The sequence below is a fragment of the Lepidochelys kempii genome, chromosome 12, assembly GCF_965140265.1.
Source record: "Lepidochelys kempii isolate rLepKem1 chromosome 12, rLepKem1.hap2, whole genome shotgun sequence".
Classification (NCBI taxonomy): domain Eukaryota; kingdom Metazoa; phylum Chordata; order Testudines; family Cheloniidae; genus Lepidochelys; species Lepidochelys kempii.
This window is the reverse complement of record NC_133267.1, coordinates 39,901,826-39,917,618: the sequence shown is the minus strand read 5'-3', so window position 1 is coordinate 39,917,618 and position 15,793 is coordinate 39,901,826. Positions and strand designations below refer to the sequence as shown.

At 60.2% G+C, this 15,793-nt stretch overlaps 1 protein-coding gene across 1 annotated transcript in view; it reads right to left on the bottom strand.

The window, feature by feature from the left end:
- CPNE7 (copine 7) overlaps positions 1 to 15,564 on the bottom strand; it is a 36,259-nt gene extending 20,695 nt beyond the window's left edge. Inside the window, exons 1-2 of the mRNA XM_073308242.1 lie at positions 15,468 to 15,564; positions 11,054 to 12,329 (exon numbers count right to left, since the gene is read on the bottom strand). Of these exons, the coding sequence (XP_073164343.1) occupies positions 11,054 to 11,227 (174 nt within the window). The 5' untranslated portion in view covers positions 11,228 to 12,329; positions 15,468 to 15,564. The remainder of the gene's footprint in view (positions 1 to 11,053; positions 12,330 to 15,467) is intronic.
- Between the last annotated feature and the right edge of the window lie 229 nt (positions 15,565 to 15,793).

Here is a 15,793-nt window from a genome sequence, read left to right as displayed (position 1 = left end):
CAGGCAAGCGGCTTCACACCCTGAGGCTTTGCCATCCCCCTCCCGGGAAGCCAGAGCAGGGCCCATGCCCGGCCGAGTCACTAGCCACCCCGGGATGCAGCAGCTCCAGTGTCCCGGAAACCTGCACTTCTAAGGAAACTGAATAAAACGTCTCAAACCCTGCTGAACACGGACTCGTTAGTGTGGGGAATGCAGATGAGATGCTAATGAGCTACTCGATCATCAATGACTCTGGGAAGAGAAAGCTGCATGTGTCGCCAGTTCGCGGCTCAGGCCCATGCCTGGGGGGTGCAGGGGGCTCTGGGTACTGAGCACTAGGGGGCACTGTTGGAGCTGGAGGGTATTTGTCCCAGTGATTCCTCAGGGTGCCTCACCCAGCCAGCCCTCCCCTCTCGGGTCTCTGGACTCAGCTTCCCATGGACTCCACCAAGGGGGCCACGCCCGCTGTTCTCTGTGGGGCAGCACCTCCTCCAAGCAACGGCCACGGCAGCTTTGCCACCTCCTCCCTGGAAGCTGAACAGGGCCCACGCCCCTCTGATTTACTAGCCACACCAGGGAGTCATGTCGCTGGTGGGCAGCACCCGATGTTACGGGCGAGAGGGGCGCTCGTTGCTCTCCCTTGCGGGCAGTGCCAGGTGCACTCGCCCGTTACATGGGCAGAGAGGGAGCACCCGTTTCTCCAGGCTGCTCAGGACCCACTCAATCAACGTGGGATCAGCCCTGTGCATGGAAATGAGCAAAGTGCCTGGGCCAGGATCTGCAGAGAAGGGACCCAGGAAGCCCCAGAAGCTGTGCGGAGAGAGAACAGTATTCCCCAGGAGGAGTAAGCCCTCTCCAGGGGAAAGGGGTTCCCTGCCCCCTTGTTCTCTGCTTGTATCCTCTTCTTTCTCCCGGGCAGATGCCCCGCTAGCAGCCCCGTCAGCGCAGTGGTAGGGGGGCAGATGGGGACCCTGCAAACACTGGAGGGCTGTGACCCGGATCCTCAGGCAACTCCCAGGGATACTGTGCACAGCAGGCCCCCTGCCTGGGCCCAGCCAGCTTCCCGGGAGGTGCTCTGGCACGAGTGAGCGGCACCCAGTTGTCACTGATTTCAGCCAGGAAGACTTCGGGACGGGGGACTGGTAGAGGGACCGATCCCCCATTCGCCAGCCAGCCCCTGGCTGTGGCCATGGGCTCTGAGCCGGGGTGGAAGGATGAATGCAGGATCGGGACCCTTCATGGATGTGCAGAAAGCCAGGACGTGGAGGGCTCAGGCCCCACTGCCAAGGTCTTGACTAGCGAGGCCCTGGGGTCCCAGGCAGGAATGGAACGGAGCCCAGCCATTGGCAGGGACTCTGCAGGACTGGAGCCTCTTCTCTCAGGATTATCAAGCTGCTGCCGCAAATCTCTGTACCGGTGTCAGACTGCTGAACAGACACACACAATTTGACGGCTTAGCAGACTTAGCTGCAGCTTAAGTCCCCTGGCTGCTGTTCGGCTGGGGGATCGGCTGCACAGCACAGAAACCAGCATGCTTTGATCCTTCCCTGCACTTGCTATGCATCTGGCCACATGCACCCCCACTACTCAGCTGCTCCCATCTGCCTCTCCTCACCACCTCTCATGCCTTCCAACGGAGCCCCGAGCTGGCAAATTCTCTAGCCCATCATTAGTGCTTTATTCAGCGTGCAGATCTGTGTCTTCCCAGGGGCACAGGGTGCAGATCCATGTCTGCCATGGGGCACCGGGTGCAGATCTGTATCTGCCATGGGGCATCGTGTGCAGATTTGTGTCTGCCCGGGGGCATCGTGTGCAGATCTGTCTGCCCAAGGGCACAGGGTGCAGATCCGTGTCTGCCTGGGGGCACCGAGTGCAGATACCCCTGTGCAGTGCTCCTCCCGCGCCCCATCACCCACCCCTGTGCAGTGCTCCTGCCGCACCCCATCACACACCCCTGTGCAGTGCTCCTGGCGCACCCCATCACCCACCCCTGTGCAGTGCTCCTGACGCACCCCATCACCCACACCCTGTGCAGTGCTCCTCCCGCACCCCATCACACACCCCTGTGCAGTGCTCCTCCCGCACCCCATCACCCACCCCTGTGCAGTGCTCCTCTCGCACCCCATCACCCACCCCTGTGCAGTGCTCCTCCCGCACCCCATCACACACCCCTGTGCAGTGCTCCTCCCGCACCCCATCACCCACCCCTGTGCAGTGCTCCTCCCGCACCCCATCACACACCCCTGTGCAGTGCTCCTACTGCACCCCATCACACACCCCTGTGCAGTGCTCCTGGCGCACCCCATCACACACCCCTGTGCAGTGCTCCTACTGCACCCCATCACACACCCCTGTGCAGTGCTCCTGGCGCACCCCATCACACACCCCTGTGCAGTGCTCCTACTGCACCCCATCACCCACCCCTGTGCAGTGCTCCTACTGCACCCCATCACCCACCCCTGTGCAGTGCTCCTACTGCACTCCATCACACACCCCTGTGCAGTGCTCCTACTGCACCCCATCACACACCCCTGTGCAGTGCTCCTGGCGCACCCCATCACACACCCCTGTGCAGTGCTCCTGGCGCACCCCATCACACACCCCTGTGCAGTGCTCCTACTGCACCCCATCACACACCCCTGTGCAGTGCTCCTCCCGCACCCCGTCACACAAACCCTGTGCAGTGCTCCTACTGCACCCCATCACACACCCCTGTGCAGTGCTCCTCCCGCACCCCATCACCCACCCCTGTGCAGTGCTCCTCCCGCACCCCATCACCCACACCCTGTGCAGTGCTCCTGGCGCACCCCATCACACACCCCTGTGCTGTGCTCCTGCCGCACCCCATCCCACACCCCTGTGCAGTGCTCCTACTGCACTCCATCACACACCCCTGTGCAGTGCTCCTACTGCACCCCATCACACACCCCTGTGCAGTGCTCCTCCCGCACCCCATCACCCACACCCTGTGCAGTGCTCCTGGCGCACCCCATCACACACCCCTGTGCAGTGCTCCTGCCGCACCCCATCCCACACCCCTGTGCAGTGCTCCTGCCGCACCCCGTCACACACAGCTGGGGTGAAAACAATCAACACCCCATGGACCAGGGAAAAACCTTAAAATGAAGGGAAGCAGGTGTCGGTGACAAAGGAGCCCAACACGACCCGAACCAGGGGAGACAAGGCCACCGATGGAAACACACCGAAATGAGGAGGCCTCCCAGAGCTTCCTGGGAAGCTTAGACAAATTTCTCTCCATGCTGGCCCCAGGAAGGGCTCCCTCAGCGGGCTGCCTGGGGCCAGTGTGGAGTGGGGCTGGGCTGACTGGCAAGGGAAGGTGGCACAGGCACGTGGGTGCTGCAGTGCTCAGAGCTGACCGGAGACCCTCTGCCCTCACCCGGGCTGGGGGCCGTGCTGCTGCGACACAATCACCGGACGGCGCCGGCTCCCAGCCCTGACTCCACACAGTAGGACGGCGCTCAGGCCCACCCCCGGCCCTTTTGTTTGCAGCTCTTTCCTGACTATGCTTTAGAGGCCGAATTTGGCTGGGGAAGCAACGGAGCATGAGCCCTTGGTAGCCAGGCTCTACCCCACACCCCCATGGCGCAAAGGTCTGGCCTGACATTGCAGAATGGCAGGTTCCGCTGAGCTACGGGCCCCAGAGGAAGTTGCTTCTTCCGCTTTCAAGGCAAGGAGCAGGTGGGGTGGAGTCCAGAGTAAACACAACTCACATTCTAACAGAAAACACGGTGAGCTCAACTAGGACAGGAAACAGGTCCCAACCGTACCAGAGCTTGAGCGAGTAATTCCAGATGGCTGGCCACAGGGCAAGCCCAGGCCCCCACAATTGAGATGAAATTGCTGCAGAGGACCGTGTGTCGTAATGCTACGCAACACGTGGCTGGAAATGCTCCACAGAGCCCACCTGGGTACTGAGAAGCATCAGAGTGGAGCTAGAGATGTCATGTTCTGGCCAGGTGTGAATGCTGCCACGGGAGGGAAAGTACCCAAAAGTGGCATCGGCAATCAATACATGATGCAGAAAGCACAAAAGCCACCAAAACCACATGACATTCCGGCTTGTCCTTGGCCCAAGGTTGGAGCGGATCCATGGGAATTCAATGGAAAGGATTGTCTCTTATCCAGGGACACCGCTCACGGTGCTCATTGAGCTGTGGCAATGGGATCATGGTGAAAATCACTCCGGGTGGACAAAGAGCAGTGACAATTCACGAGGGGCTTCTCTCAGCAACCCTCTGAGCTCTCAGTCCGAGCGCTCTGCGTGGAGCCCACACTGAGCCCAGGCAAGGGGGTTAGCAGAAAAGTCAGTCCAGATAACAAAGCCCTGGCAGATTCAAGCTGAGCCATTGTTAGAATATTTCAACACACCGCGCCGTGCTTCATTGCGAGCGCCAGTCCCCGGGCTCATGGCTAGTAGGACAAAACCCTGAGTGCCAACGGACGTTTTTCCTAATATCAAACCTCAGTCTCCCTTGCTGCAGATTAAGCCCATCACTTCTTGTCCGGCCTTCAGTGGACACAGAGAACAACTGACGCTGTCCTCTTTAGAGCAGCCCCTCACTGATTTGAGGACTTACCAGGTCCCCGCTCAGTTTTCTTTTCTCAGAACTAAACATCCCCAGTGTTTTAACCCCACCCCACAGGTCAGGGTTTCTAAACCTTTTCTCGTTTTTGTTGCTCTCCTCTGGATTCTTCCAAATTTCTCCACATTTTCCTAAAGAGCAGTGCCCAGGACTGGACACAGTACCCTGGCTGGGGCCTCACCAGGCCAAGTCGAGCAAGACAATGACCTCCCGTGTCTTACACACAACATGACTGTTAACACACCCCGGAATTATATTGGCCTTTTTTGCAGCTGCGTCACATTGTCGACTCAGATTCAATGTGTGATCCGCTCTAACCCCCAGATCCCTTTTCAGCAACACCACCACCTCACCAGTTATTCCCCAGTTCGTACCTGTACATTTGCTTTTCCTTCCTAAGTGCAGTGCTTTGCACTTCTCTGTATTGCATTTCATCTTGTTGGTTTCAGACCAAGTCTCCAATGTGTCAAGGTGATTTTAAATTCTAATCCTGCCCTCCAAAGTGCTTGCACTTCCTCCCAGCTTGATGTCATCTGCACACTGTATAAGTACACTCTCCACTCCATTATCCAAGTTTTCAGTGAAAGTATTAAATAGTGCTGGACACGGGACTGACCCCTGCAGGATCCACTCCCAGTTCGACAGTGAGCCATTGATAACTACTCTTTGAGTGCGATCTTTCAACTACTTGCGCATCCACCTTCTTGTAATTTCATCTAGAGCACATTTCCCTCGTTTCCTTGTGAAAATGTCACACAGAACGGGGTCAGACATCACATCGACTGTCACATCCCCCACATCTGTAGGTCAGTAACCCTGGCAACGAAGGAAATCAGGTTGCTTTGGCATGATCTGTTCTGGACAAATCCATGATGGTTATTCTTTATAATCCTGTTATCCTCCAGGTGCTTCCACACTGATTGCTTAATAATTTGTTCCAGTATTGTTCCAGGTATCAAGATTAGGTTGACCAGTCTATAATACTTCAGGTCCTTTTTGTTCCCCTTTCTAAAGCTAGGTGCTATGTTTGCCCTTCTCCTGTCCTCTGGGACCTTACCCATCCTCCATGAGTCCTCGTAGATAATTGGTAATGGTTCTCAGATTGCTTCAGCTAGTTCCTTAAGTATCCTAAGGTGAATTTCATCAGACCCTGCCAACTTGAATACATCTAACTTATCTAAATATTCGTTAACCTGTTCTTTCCCTATTTCGGCTTGTGTTCCTTCCCCCTTGTTCTTAATATTAATTAGGTTGAATATCTGGTCACCATTAACCTTTTTAGTGAAGACTGAAGCAAAATAAGCAGTAAGTACCACAGACTGCTTGATGTCATCAGTTATTAGCTCTCCTTCCCCGCTAAGTAGAGGACCTCCGCTTTCCTTTGTCTTTCTCTTGCTCCTACAGTATTTAAAGAAATGCTTCCTATTGCATTTTATGTCCCTTGCTAGGTGTAACTCATTTTGTGCCTTAGCTTTTCTGATTGTTGTCCCTACATGCGGGTGCTGTTCTTTTGTGCTGCTCCTTAGCAATTTGTCCATGTTTCCGCTTTTTGTAGGATCCTTTTTTGCTTTTCAGGTCATTCAGGAGCTCCTGATTCAGCCATTCTGGCCTCTGACTAGTCTTCCTGTCTTTCCTTGCATCAGGATAGTTTGAAGCTGTGCCTCTAATATTGTTTATTAATATATTCATAATAATTAATAATAATATATTAATATAGTTTGAAGCTGTGCCTCCTTGAGAAACTGCCAGCTCTCCTGATCTCCTGTATCCCTCAGATATTCTCCCGTGGGACCTCACCTACCAGTTCTCTGAGTTGGTTAAAGTGCGCTTTTTTGAAGTCCATTGTCCTTCTTCTACTGCTCTCACACCTTCCTTTCCTGAGAATCATAAAAACGACCATTTCATGGTCATTTTCACCCAAATTGCATTCAGCTTTCAGATTCGCAGCCAACTCCCCCTGTTGGTCAGACTCAATCCTACAATGGCTGCACCCGGTTACTTCCTCCACGCGCTGGAACAAAAACTTGTGCCCACTGTATTCCAAGAACTTACTGGACATTGTGTGTTTTGTACGACTTGTCCAACTGCGAACACCAAACCAACTGTCTGAGCCAAAGGCAATTAATCATGAAGTAGTGACAGAAGAGCTAATACCGGGAAACTAGCACAAAAGAAACATTACAATGAGAATGTCCAACTGTTATCAGATTCAAATTTCAGATTCAACATTCAGATTTCAAAACAGAAAGAGGCCAGCAATCTGCCAAGGTGACAACTCTAACATCTGTCCTGTGTTATACCCACGGTGATGGCTCCGCCCCCCCCCCGTCCCACGCCGTACCCACGGTGACGGCTCCCCCCCCCCCGTCCCACGCTGTACCCACGGTGACGGCTCCTCCCCCCTGTCCCACGCCGTACCCACGGTGACGGCTCCGCCCCCTGTCCCATGCCGTACCCACGGTGACGGCTCCGCCCCCCCATCCCACGCCGTACCCATGGTGACAGCTGTACCACCTGGCCCATGTCACAGCCAGGTCTGAGGTGAGTCCTAGCGGAGGAACAGAAGCCTCCTGGACCAAGCCCAGGAGGACAGGGCACGCACGCCCATCCCATCCCAGACAATGCCAAACACCAGAAGCAGCATATAGGGGCTCTGGGGGGGCAGAGCCCCCTGGCCTGCCCATCTCAGTGCAGCAGAAGAAGGAGGACTAGACATGGCTGTATGCTCCAGGAGTCATGGAGCCCATCGGTGGTGGTTGCAGACGATGTCCTGCGTGCGTACGCTGGCCTGGCGGGCTCTGGCTACGTAGTCTATCAGCTGGCCAGGTTTGCTGGGGGGGGACGACACTTTTTTAGCCAACTTCGTATTTTATTGGCCCTTGATTTACCAGGTGAAGGTGGGGCCCCGCGGGGGTGTAATGGCAATCCCTGAAGCCAGGAGGCGCCAGCCCAGCTGTGTGATGGGGTGACCCTGCGCCGTGCCACGGGTCGGGGGGTGGGATACACAGGCCAGTCTCTCCCCAGGGCTGCTGTCGGGCCCTGGTTCCAGAGGGGAGTGGCAGGGGCGGTGGGGAGCAGCGGGGCTCCGGGGGCAGGGGTGTTGCCTGGAGCCCGAATCCCTGTGTACCGCAGGAAGGGCTCGGTGTGCGTTTTCTCATGCGCTGAGCCATGCTGGCAGAAGGAACGGCGCGGCCTCCCACACACCAACCCCCTGCCAGCTCTGAGTCAACAGAACAACTTCCTGGGGAAGGCACCCTGCCAGGACAGCGCCAGCCCCAGAGCCCGGGTCCCAGATCAACCCTGGGGAGCGCAGAATGGGCTCCAGGGAGCAGCACCGCCCCTGCCATCACCTCCAGGCACTGAGAGCCACGGACCCGCTGCCTCCCTCACCCGCCGAGAGAACTCGGCAGGGGCAGGGCCTCTGCAAAGCCCCACCCACCATCTAGCGCCAGCAGGGAGCCCGCGGCTCCAGCCTGGCCATGCCATGGCACCAACCTGACCCCTCTCAGGGTCAGCACCAGTCCCAGCAACACTGCCAGCTGCCCCATGGTCATGGAGAAGGTGGGAAGGGGGGTCTGCAGGTACCGGGCTCAGCACAGCTCCCTCCCTGGCCAGCACTGGGCTGTGGCCTATGGGCAGCAGGGCGTGCATGGCACCTTGCATCCCCAGCTGCCTCAGTGCCCCCTGGCACCACAGTCCCCCATCTCCTGCTGGTGGCAGCCCCAGGAGCAGGGGCAGTCCGGGTTATTTCCAGCACAGATTGCAACGGGCCCTGGTGGGGATGGAGACCTGGTTGTGATGCCTGGGTGATATTTCCTTGGCTAAAGTGGTTGTGACTGTTGCACAAACAACCCCCTAGGGCTGGGGTCTGGGAGTCCAGCGATGGGTGCATCCCAGCAGGGCTCACTGCAGGTGTCTGACAACAGCCGGACCCCGCGGACAGGCCCAGGCATCCACCACAGAGGGAGTTTTGCCCCTGTACAATGTGAGCAAGGAGTTCTCAATGTGGCCCAAGGGGTCAGCTGGGGCAAAAGGGGGACACTGGGACCCAGGTGAATCAACTGCAAAGTCCCCAGGCTCAGACACTCTCCTTGTGGTGACGCCCCCAGAATCCATCACTCACATTCACCCAGTGTCACATGATAGGTAATTAATACTCATTAATCAGCATCTCCATTAGCCCTAGCAGCTCCATGGTGAGGCAGGGTGGTGGAGCTATACCAGTATGACCAATGTGGAAACTGAGGCAGAGAGAGAGGATGGGACCTACAGGGTCATGCATCGATTGTTTAGGCCACAGGGGCTCATTAGCCTCATTCAGGCGGACCCTGCATGGCACAGGCTGCTGGCCTCAGAACAGGGAGCTGAACCCGGGTCGGCCCCCTGCCTCCCAGTCTCTGCTCGCTCTGCCAGGCAGGGGTGAGCGCAGGCAGGCTGGGCCCCCCGTGTGCCCCGCACCCCCTGCCACGAGAGATGGCAGAAAAGCCTCAGTGCTGTTAAAACCAGTTCCCCCGCAGAGCGACGGGGCAGGCGTGTGACCAAAGCCAGCCAAAGCGGGGCTCAAGGGCCGGGGTTAGTAGGGTCATGGGAGCGGGAGGGCCTGCCTGACGCTCCTTTCCCTCCCTCTTCAACCAGGCTCAGAAAGCGGCAATGCCTTGCGCCCAGGGCAGTAGCCTGTGAGCCAGGGCTCCTGGTTCTGCCACTGACCGAGGGCAAGGCCCTGACCCTCTCTATGCCTCTGTTTCCCTCTCTGCATCCCCTGCCTTGGGGGGCTGTGAGCCTTGAGGAGCTCACACTGACAAGGCCCTGGGCTGAATGGCTAAGCAGGGCTCTCGCCGCTTGCCACAGCTCGCCCATGGGACCCAGTGTGTGTGACTCAGCCCCTGCCCGGGCGCTGGGGCGGGACTCGCTCCTTGGTGGGGACAGGGCTGACATGAGGACGTCCCCTCAGACGAGGGACCAGGGAGCAGCACCAGGCTGGGGCCTCTGCAATCACAGCAGGTCTCTGGTGAAGCGGTGTTGAAGTCCCTAACAGGGATCACCGGCTAGTTAACCACCCCCTGGTCCCAGTGCACTTGGGGGTGGGGGAGCGTGGACTTGCCCCCCCTCCACACCCGGACACACTGGCTCAGCAGCAGCTCAGCGCCGCCTGCCCCAGCTCCCAGGGAATCAGCCGTGAGAACCAGCTCTGGGAATCTGGCCTTTTTCCGACGGCAGTCAGCAATTCCCTGAACACACCTGCAATCAGGGTCAAGTAGGGTGACCAGATGTCCCTATTTTATAGGGACAGTCCTGATATTTGGGGCATGTTCTTCTATAGGCACCTATTACCCCCCACACCCTGTCCCGATTTTTCACACTTGTTGTCTGGTCACCCTCGGGCCAAGCTGCTGAGTAAATCCCAGGGACGCCCAGTGTAAATCCCAGCACGCACAGATGTGAAATTCCAGCTCGGTGTGTTGTGCCCGGACCCGGTGGACACAAGGGATCGTTCCCGGATCCGGATAGGATGAGCGCAACTCTCTGGATCAGGCCCCCAGGGGCAGGTCCAAATGGACGTGCCACGAAAGTGCCCCTGTGGCGACTCCGAACCCGGGACCGTGACCCCCATCGGCAGGGAATGGCCACGAAAAGAGCACCCAGGGGAAGCTGTTCTCAGTACAAACATCCCCCCAGCTCTACTTCCAAGGCTGTGGGGGGGGGCAGCAATGGGAAAGGAAAACTCCCCCTGTGCCCATGCGGTTCCGCCACTTCGGATGCTCAAACCCAGCTATTTGTGTTCATAGAATGCAGGAGGAATTCAAAGCAACCCTGCAAGTACCTGCAAACGTGAGGGTTTGCACAAGACTTGGGGGGTGGAGGGGGGCCCACAGCTCACTCACACCCGTGTGGAGCGTCTACACTGGGCGTTTGCAGCAGTGCAGCAATGTCATGGGGAGAAGCCCTGTGCGGGTGCTGCACAGGAGGGGAGATGATCTCTAAGCACAGCCCCCTCTTCCCCCATGCACACTCCGGGAGTTGGAAGAAGGGACCATCGGCACAGGGGAGGGAAGGATCTGGCTTAGCCCCTCTGGCACCCACCCCGAATGGATCCAGAACACCGGGTGCTACAAAATGTTCCAAGGCCACAAAGCGACTGAGGGGAGAGGGGAAAGGGGCTGCTCAAATGTGGAATTCGCAGCCGCAAACAAGCACGTTTTCATCCAGATCTGCCCCCCCCCCCCGAACATTGATGAAAATTCCTGTTCAGAGTCTGGGGAGAAGTCCCTTGGCCCAGCCCTGACGAGAGCCCCCCCCAGGGTACGTGCTGAGCCCTGTTCCCCTGGCTGTCCCGTGCTGCCCCCGGCCCATGGGCACGCCCAGCAGTGTAAGCACCATGCATGCGGCCAGGCCAATAGAAACACCAAGAGGCCCCCCTCCTGCCCGCACCCAGCCCCGGGCTGGCCCCACCGCCTGCGCCTCCCACCTACCTCCATCCACTGGCCCTGGGACTGCATGAGCAGCACCACACAGGGGTCCGACTTGTTGAGCGTGTCCCGGTCGAGCAGGTGTTTGCAGCTGACCCGCAGCTCTACTTTGGAGACGCAGGTGGCCGAGACCACCCCCAGGGAGGACTGGGACGCCTGGTCTGGGATCTCGTTCATCCTGGCGGAGGGCAGGATGGGCGGGGTCCTTTCTCGGAGGAGTCGGTGGTGGGACGGACAGGCAGAAGAACGTGGAGTTAAGATCTGGACTTGCGGGCAAAGGGCGTCCGGGGCTGTGATGGGTGGAGACCGGAGGCAGAGGCAGCCCCGGGAAGAGTTATGGGACGGGGGCTTTTTCCAGCCAGGCAGCAGCAGGCTCAGAAGAGTGCAGCCTCTCAGGGGCGGCCGTCAGGGAACCTCCTGTTAGACAAGGCCTGGGTGTCGGGCTGGGCACCGAGCCCTCTGGCAGAGAAGGAGCTCAGGTGAGGAGGGGCCAGCTGCCAGCACAGCCCCAGTTAGCAGGTGGCTTCTGATTTGTTCCTCACTGTCACTGGCCTCTCTGAAACCTGCACCTCATGACTGTGACCTGCAGGAGGCGCTGCCAGCTCCAGAGCCCGTCGCCAGCCAGCTGCCGAAGGATGCCCGTCAGGTTTCTTTCCCCCGCGGATGCTGACGAGCGAGGGTGTGGTGTTCTTCCCCTCCAGACGGCGCCTGCAGGCTGCTGGATCCCACAGCCCTGCTCAGCACCGGCCCCGGCTGACCCGGCTGACTGCAGCACGTGGGCCCCCCGAACCCCCTCTCCCGTTTGTGAGTCGCTGCGTGTCCTGGCAGACGGTGGTCCCGCTTCACGCTCCTATTGCCTCTGCCCGGCCCTCGGCTGCCGTGGCCAGCGGGGAAGGCTAAGCCGCTGCTGTCATCGCGGGGAGGAAGCCGAGAGAGATGCAGGCTGGGAGGTCGATGGGCTCGGCTGCAAAGTCAACAGCTAAATGGAACCCCCCAAAACCGTCTCGAGTGGGCCGCGAGGCTGGCGTCAGCAGCAGACAGCCTGGCCAAGGGGGCCGCCGGAGGAGGCCCGGACGTTCTGCGGAAAGATGAATTGTCCAGGGGCGTCTGGGCCTAGGAGTGGGAGGCTCCTCCGGGCAGAGGGTGAAGGAGGGACCCGCTGTTTGGCCTGGGTCAGTGTCTCTTGTTGGATGGCTCGATGAGCACTGGGTACCCCAGGGTTCTCCGTCCCCGTTCCTTGCGGGGGGACAGGCGGCTGGGGGTCACTCAGCGGGGTCACCTGCAGGGTTCAAGAGCACAGACGGGTTGGAGAAAGGCCAGGGCCCTTGGGAGGGGAGATCATCTCTAAGCACAGCCTCCTCTTCCCCCATGCACACTCCGGGAGTTGGAGGAAGGGACCATCGGCACAGGGGAGGGAAGGATCTGAATGGAAAGGAGAGAACCCTGCACCCAGCCCCCTCTGGGATCTGCCTTCCCCTCTCCCCCAGCCGGCGCCATGTGACCATGGCACGCCAGCCTCTCCTGGCAGGGGCAGGGCGGCACAGCTCAGCACAGATGCCCCAGAAGAGAAGGGAGGGGGCAGGTTGTGTGAGTGCCAGTGAGATGCTGATGGCAGGGATTCAAATCCACCCTGCTGAACAACAAGGAGCAGGAGCTGGCGTGTGACAGCTCCCCCCGGCAGGCCACCCACGTGGGAGCCACGTGCCGGACCCCCTCCACCAGGCCCTCGGGCGGAGCAACCCAGGCCGGGCCACTCGCTAGGGAGCCGCAGGACGGGCCGGTTCTGCCTGGGGCTCCTCGCCCTGTTCTGCCCAGGCCAGAGAATCCACCACTGCCCAGCAGCCAAAGAGTACAGGCCTCCCAGGGCACCCCGCACCCCCAGGGGCTCCCTAACACACAGTCCACCCCGCCGAGCGGCGAAACCCAGGGTGTTGCTAGGCGAACCCAGGAAGCTCTCGTCCCTCCCCACATGTTGCCATGAGTCTCGGCTGAGGGAACGGCTGGCTGGGTGCTGAGATCGCCGAGGGCACCTTGGAAAGACGCCCCCCGGAGCACGGACCCCAGGCCTTGAACTCGGCGATGCCTGGGTTAAAATCCTGGCACACATCCCACGTGACAAGGAGCCCTGTCTCCTGGGGACACGCAGCTCCCTCCCGAAATCACCACAGAACTGATCACCACAGTCTCTGCCCAAGGGGGGCCCAGGGCTGGGACATCAGGAGGCTGCGGGGCAGGCGTGCGGGGCACTGGCAGGGCTGTGGGAGCAGGGTTGGAGTAGCAGGGGGCTGCGGGTCGGCAGTGAGGGGTGTTGACAGAGCTGTGTGGGGAGTCTAGGGCTGGGATGGGGGGTGGTGCTGCAGGTTGGCCTGGGTCGAGTTGCCCGGGGTCTGCATGTACCTCCCCGATGAAGGAAGCCTGGAGCCTTCCAGCCTCACTCCCAGAGCAGGCACTTGGGTGAGCAGAGGGCGAGTGGGCGCAGGAGCCCCAGCTCAGGGAAACCAGCTGGGCAGGAGCCATTTCCCGCACTCAGAGGGGAGGAGGCAGGAGAGGTCCCTGGCCAGGGCCCTGCGTACGTGGGGAGGGACAGAGAAGGTGTGATGTGGGGGGGGGCAGAACAGTGGGTGGGGATGAGCCACTTGGGGCCAAAGTGACTGGCCCTGGCTCCAGCCTGCCCGTGCTCAGCACCGGGGAACACCAGGCAGCTGGCTGGAGCCAGAGGGACACGCGGCGCCCACTTCGTGGGTTCCAGGGGCCACAACCTGCCCCTGGGAGGTGCTCCTGGGGACCACGGTCCCTGCTTGTTCTCCGGGTTAGTCCTTGCTCCCTGGAGGGGCTGTGGGAACCTTCGGGAGGCCGGAGTCCCCCGGGGCCAGGGCCAGCACAGACTTTGCCAGAGTCTGGGACGCGAGGCGAATGCTCTGTGCAGCCAGGGTTCCCAGGCCCAGGTACCAGGGCGGTTCCTGCAGGGCCCAGCAGCTGGGAGCCAGGGGGAGTGTGGGGGAGAGGGGCTGGGACGAACAGGATACTGACCGATGGCAGAGAGCTGCAGCAGGAGGGTGCCTGCCTCCCTGCCCCTGCGTATGCCCCTTCTTACCGCCCCTCCCCTGGGGACAGTGCCCCTGCCCTCCCCCGGCTAACCCAGCCAGTGCTGGGGGTGAGATCCCTTTCCTTCCCTCCCCACCTCCGCCACACAATGGCGTCAGTCAGACTCACCCCCGGCCATGCTGCTGCTAGGGGAAGCCACACTGGGAGTGGGGACCCTTCAGATCAAAGTGTCTAGCTCGGCTAAGCCCCTGCTCCCTTCAGACCTCCCCGTGTAACCACCGGGGTCCCATTCCCCCCCACATGCCTCCTCATGTAACCACCGGGGTCCTGCTCCCTCCCCCGCCACCCCGTATACCCACTAGGGTCCTGCTCCCCACCCCCACGCCTCCCCGTGTAACCACCGGGGTCCCGCTCCGCCCCGCATGCCTCCTCATGTAACCACCGGGGTCCAGCTCCCTCCCCTGCCTTCCCATGTACCCACCAGGGTCCCACCCCCACCCCGTGTACCCACCAGGTCCCGTTCCCCCCTCCACCCCACCCCGTGTACCCACCAGGTCCCGCTTCCCTTCCCACGCCTCCCCATGTAACCACCGGGTCCCACTCCCCCCCACAAACCTCCCCGTGTATCTGGGGGATGCCCCAGGAATGGGCTGTGCCCTGGGCTCAGCAGGACCTTGGCCGAGGGCTTTGCTACCCGCGGCCATTCCTAGGTTGACCCGGCAGAGCCCAGTGGGCGACACGGACCGGGCTCTCCAGGGGCAGACCTGGCCGTGGCTCCGCACTGCTCCATCGCCCTTCCAGGGGTTGCCAAAGTGCCCCTCAGCCTGGCGCCCGGCCCAGCCCCCCATGCAGACTCCACTGGAGTCGGGATCTGAAGGGGTTTCGCTGGCCCTTGTCTGTGCCCAACTGGCACAAGAGGATGCGCTCTGCATTTCCCCCTTGCTCACTGGGGAAATGTGAGTGAGGGGGACCCCCCACCCAGCACCAGTCGGTGGCTTTCACGCCATAGTGGGGGGGAGGTGGGTATGTATGGCACCTTCCCGGGCACACACGCTCGCTCACTCCTGCACACACTTCGTTTGGGCTCGGACCCAGAGCGGAGCCATGCCGCGTGGCGCCCGTCGTTCACAGATTCGCCAAGTCGGAGGCTGTGGCTCTTTGGGCCAAGGGCAGCTGCTGCCAAAGTTCACTGGGAAAGTTCTGTGGGCAGCGGCCCATTGCCCTGGCACACGGCGTTTGCCAAAGCCCCTGGGAGCCTCCCCCTGCCAGCTGCACCTGCCCGGCAACTCCCTGACTCCTTCGCAGCCCCGCTCGCAGCCGGGGATCCCTCTGTCCCAGCCCCCTGGTCTGCGCTCCCCGCCCCCCCGCTCACCTGCTTGCTGGCCTCACTTCTCTCTGCGCTGCCTCCCGCACCCAGCGAGCGCTCACACCAGGAGCATCCTCTGCCAGCCTGAGCCACCGCGCTGCCTGCCACCTCCACAGCCACTGACTCAAGCTGCAGTTCATGAGTAAAACCCTAAGAGGGAGACTAGTAGCAAGTTTTAACTGCTTCGCTGCCAGCCCCAGGGCTGCGCTGCCAGGCTCAGAGCAGCCGGCCAAAGAACATTTCCACCAGCTGGATGGATCCCAGCCACCAGGACCTGGTCAATGCACCCTCGGGGACTTGAGGACCTAGCGGACGCAATCACAGAACTGTTA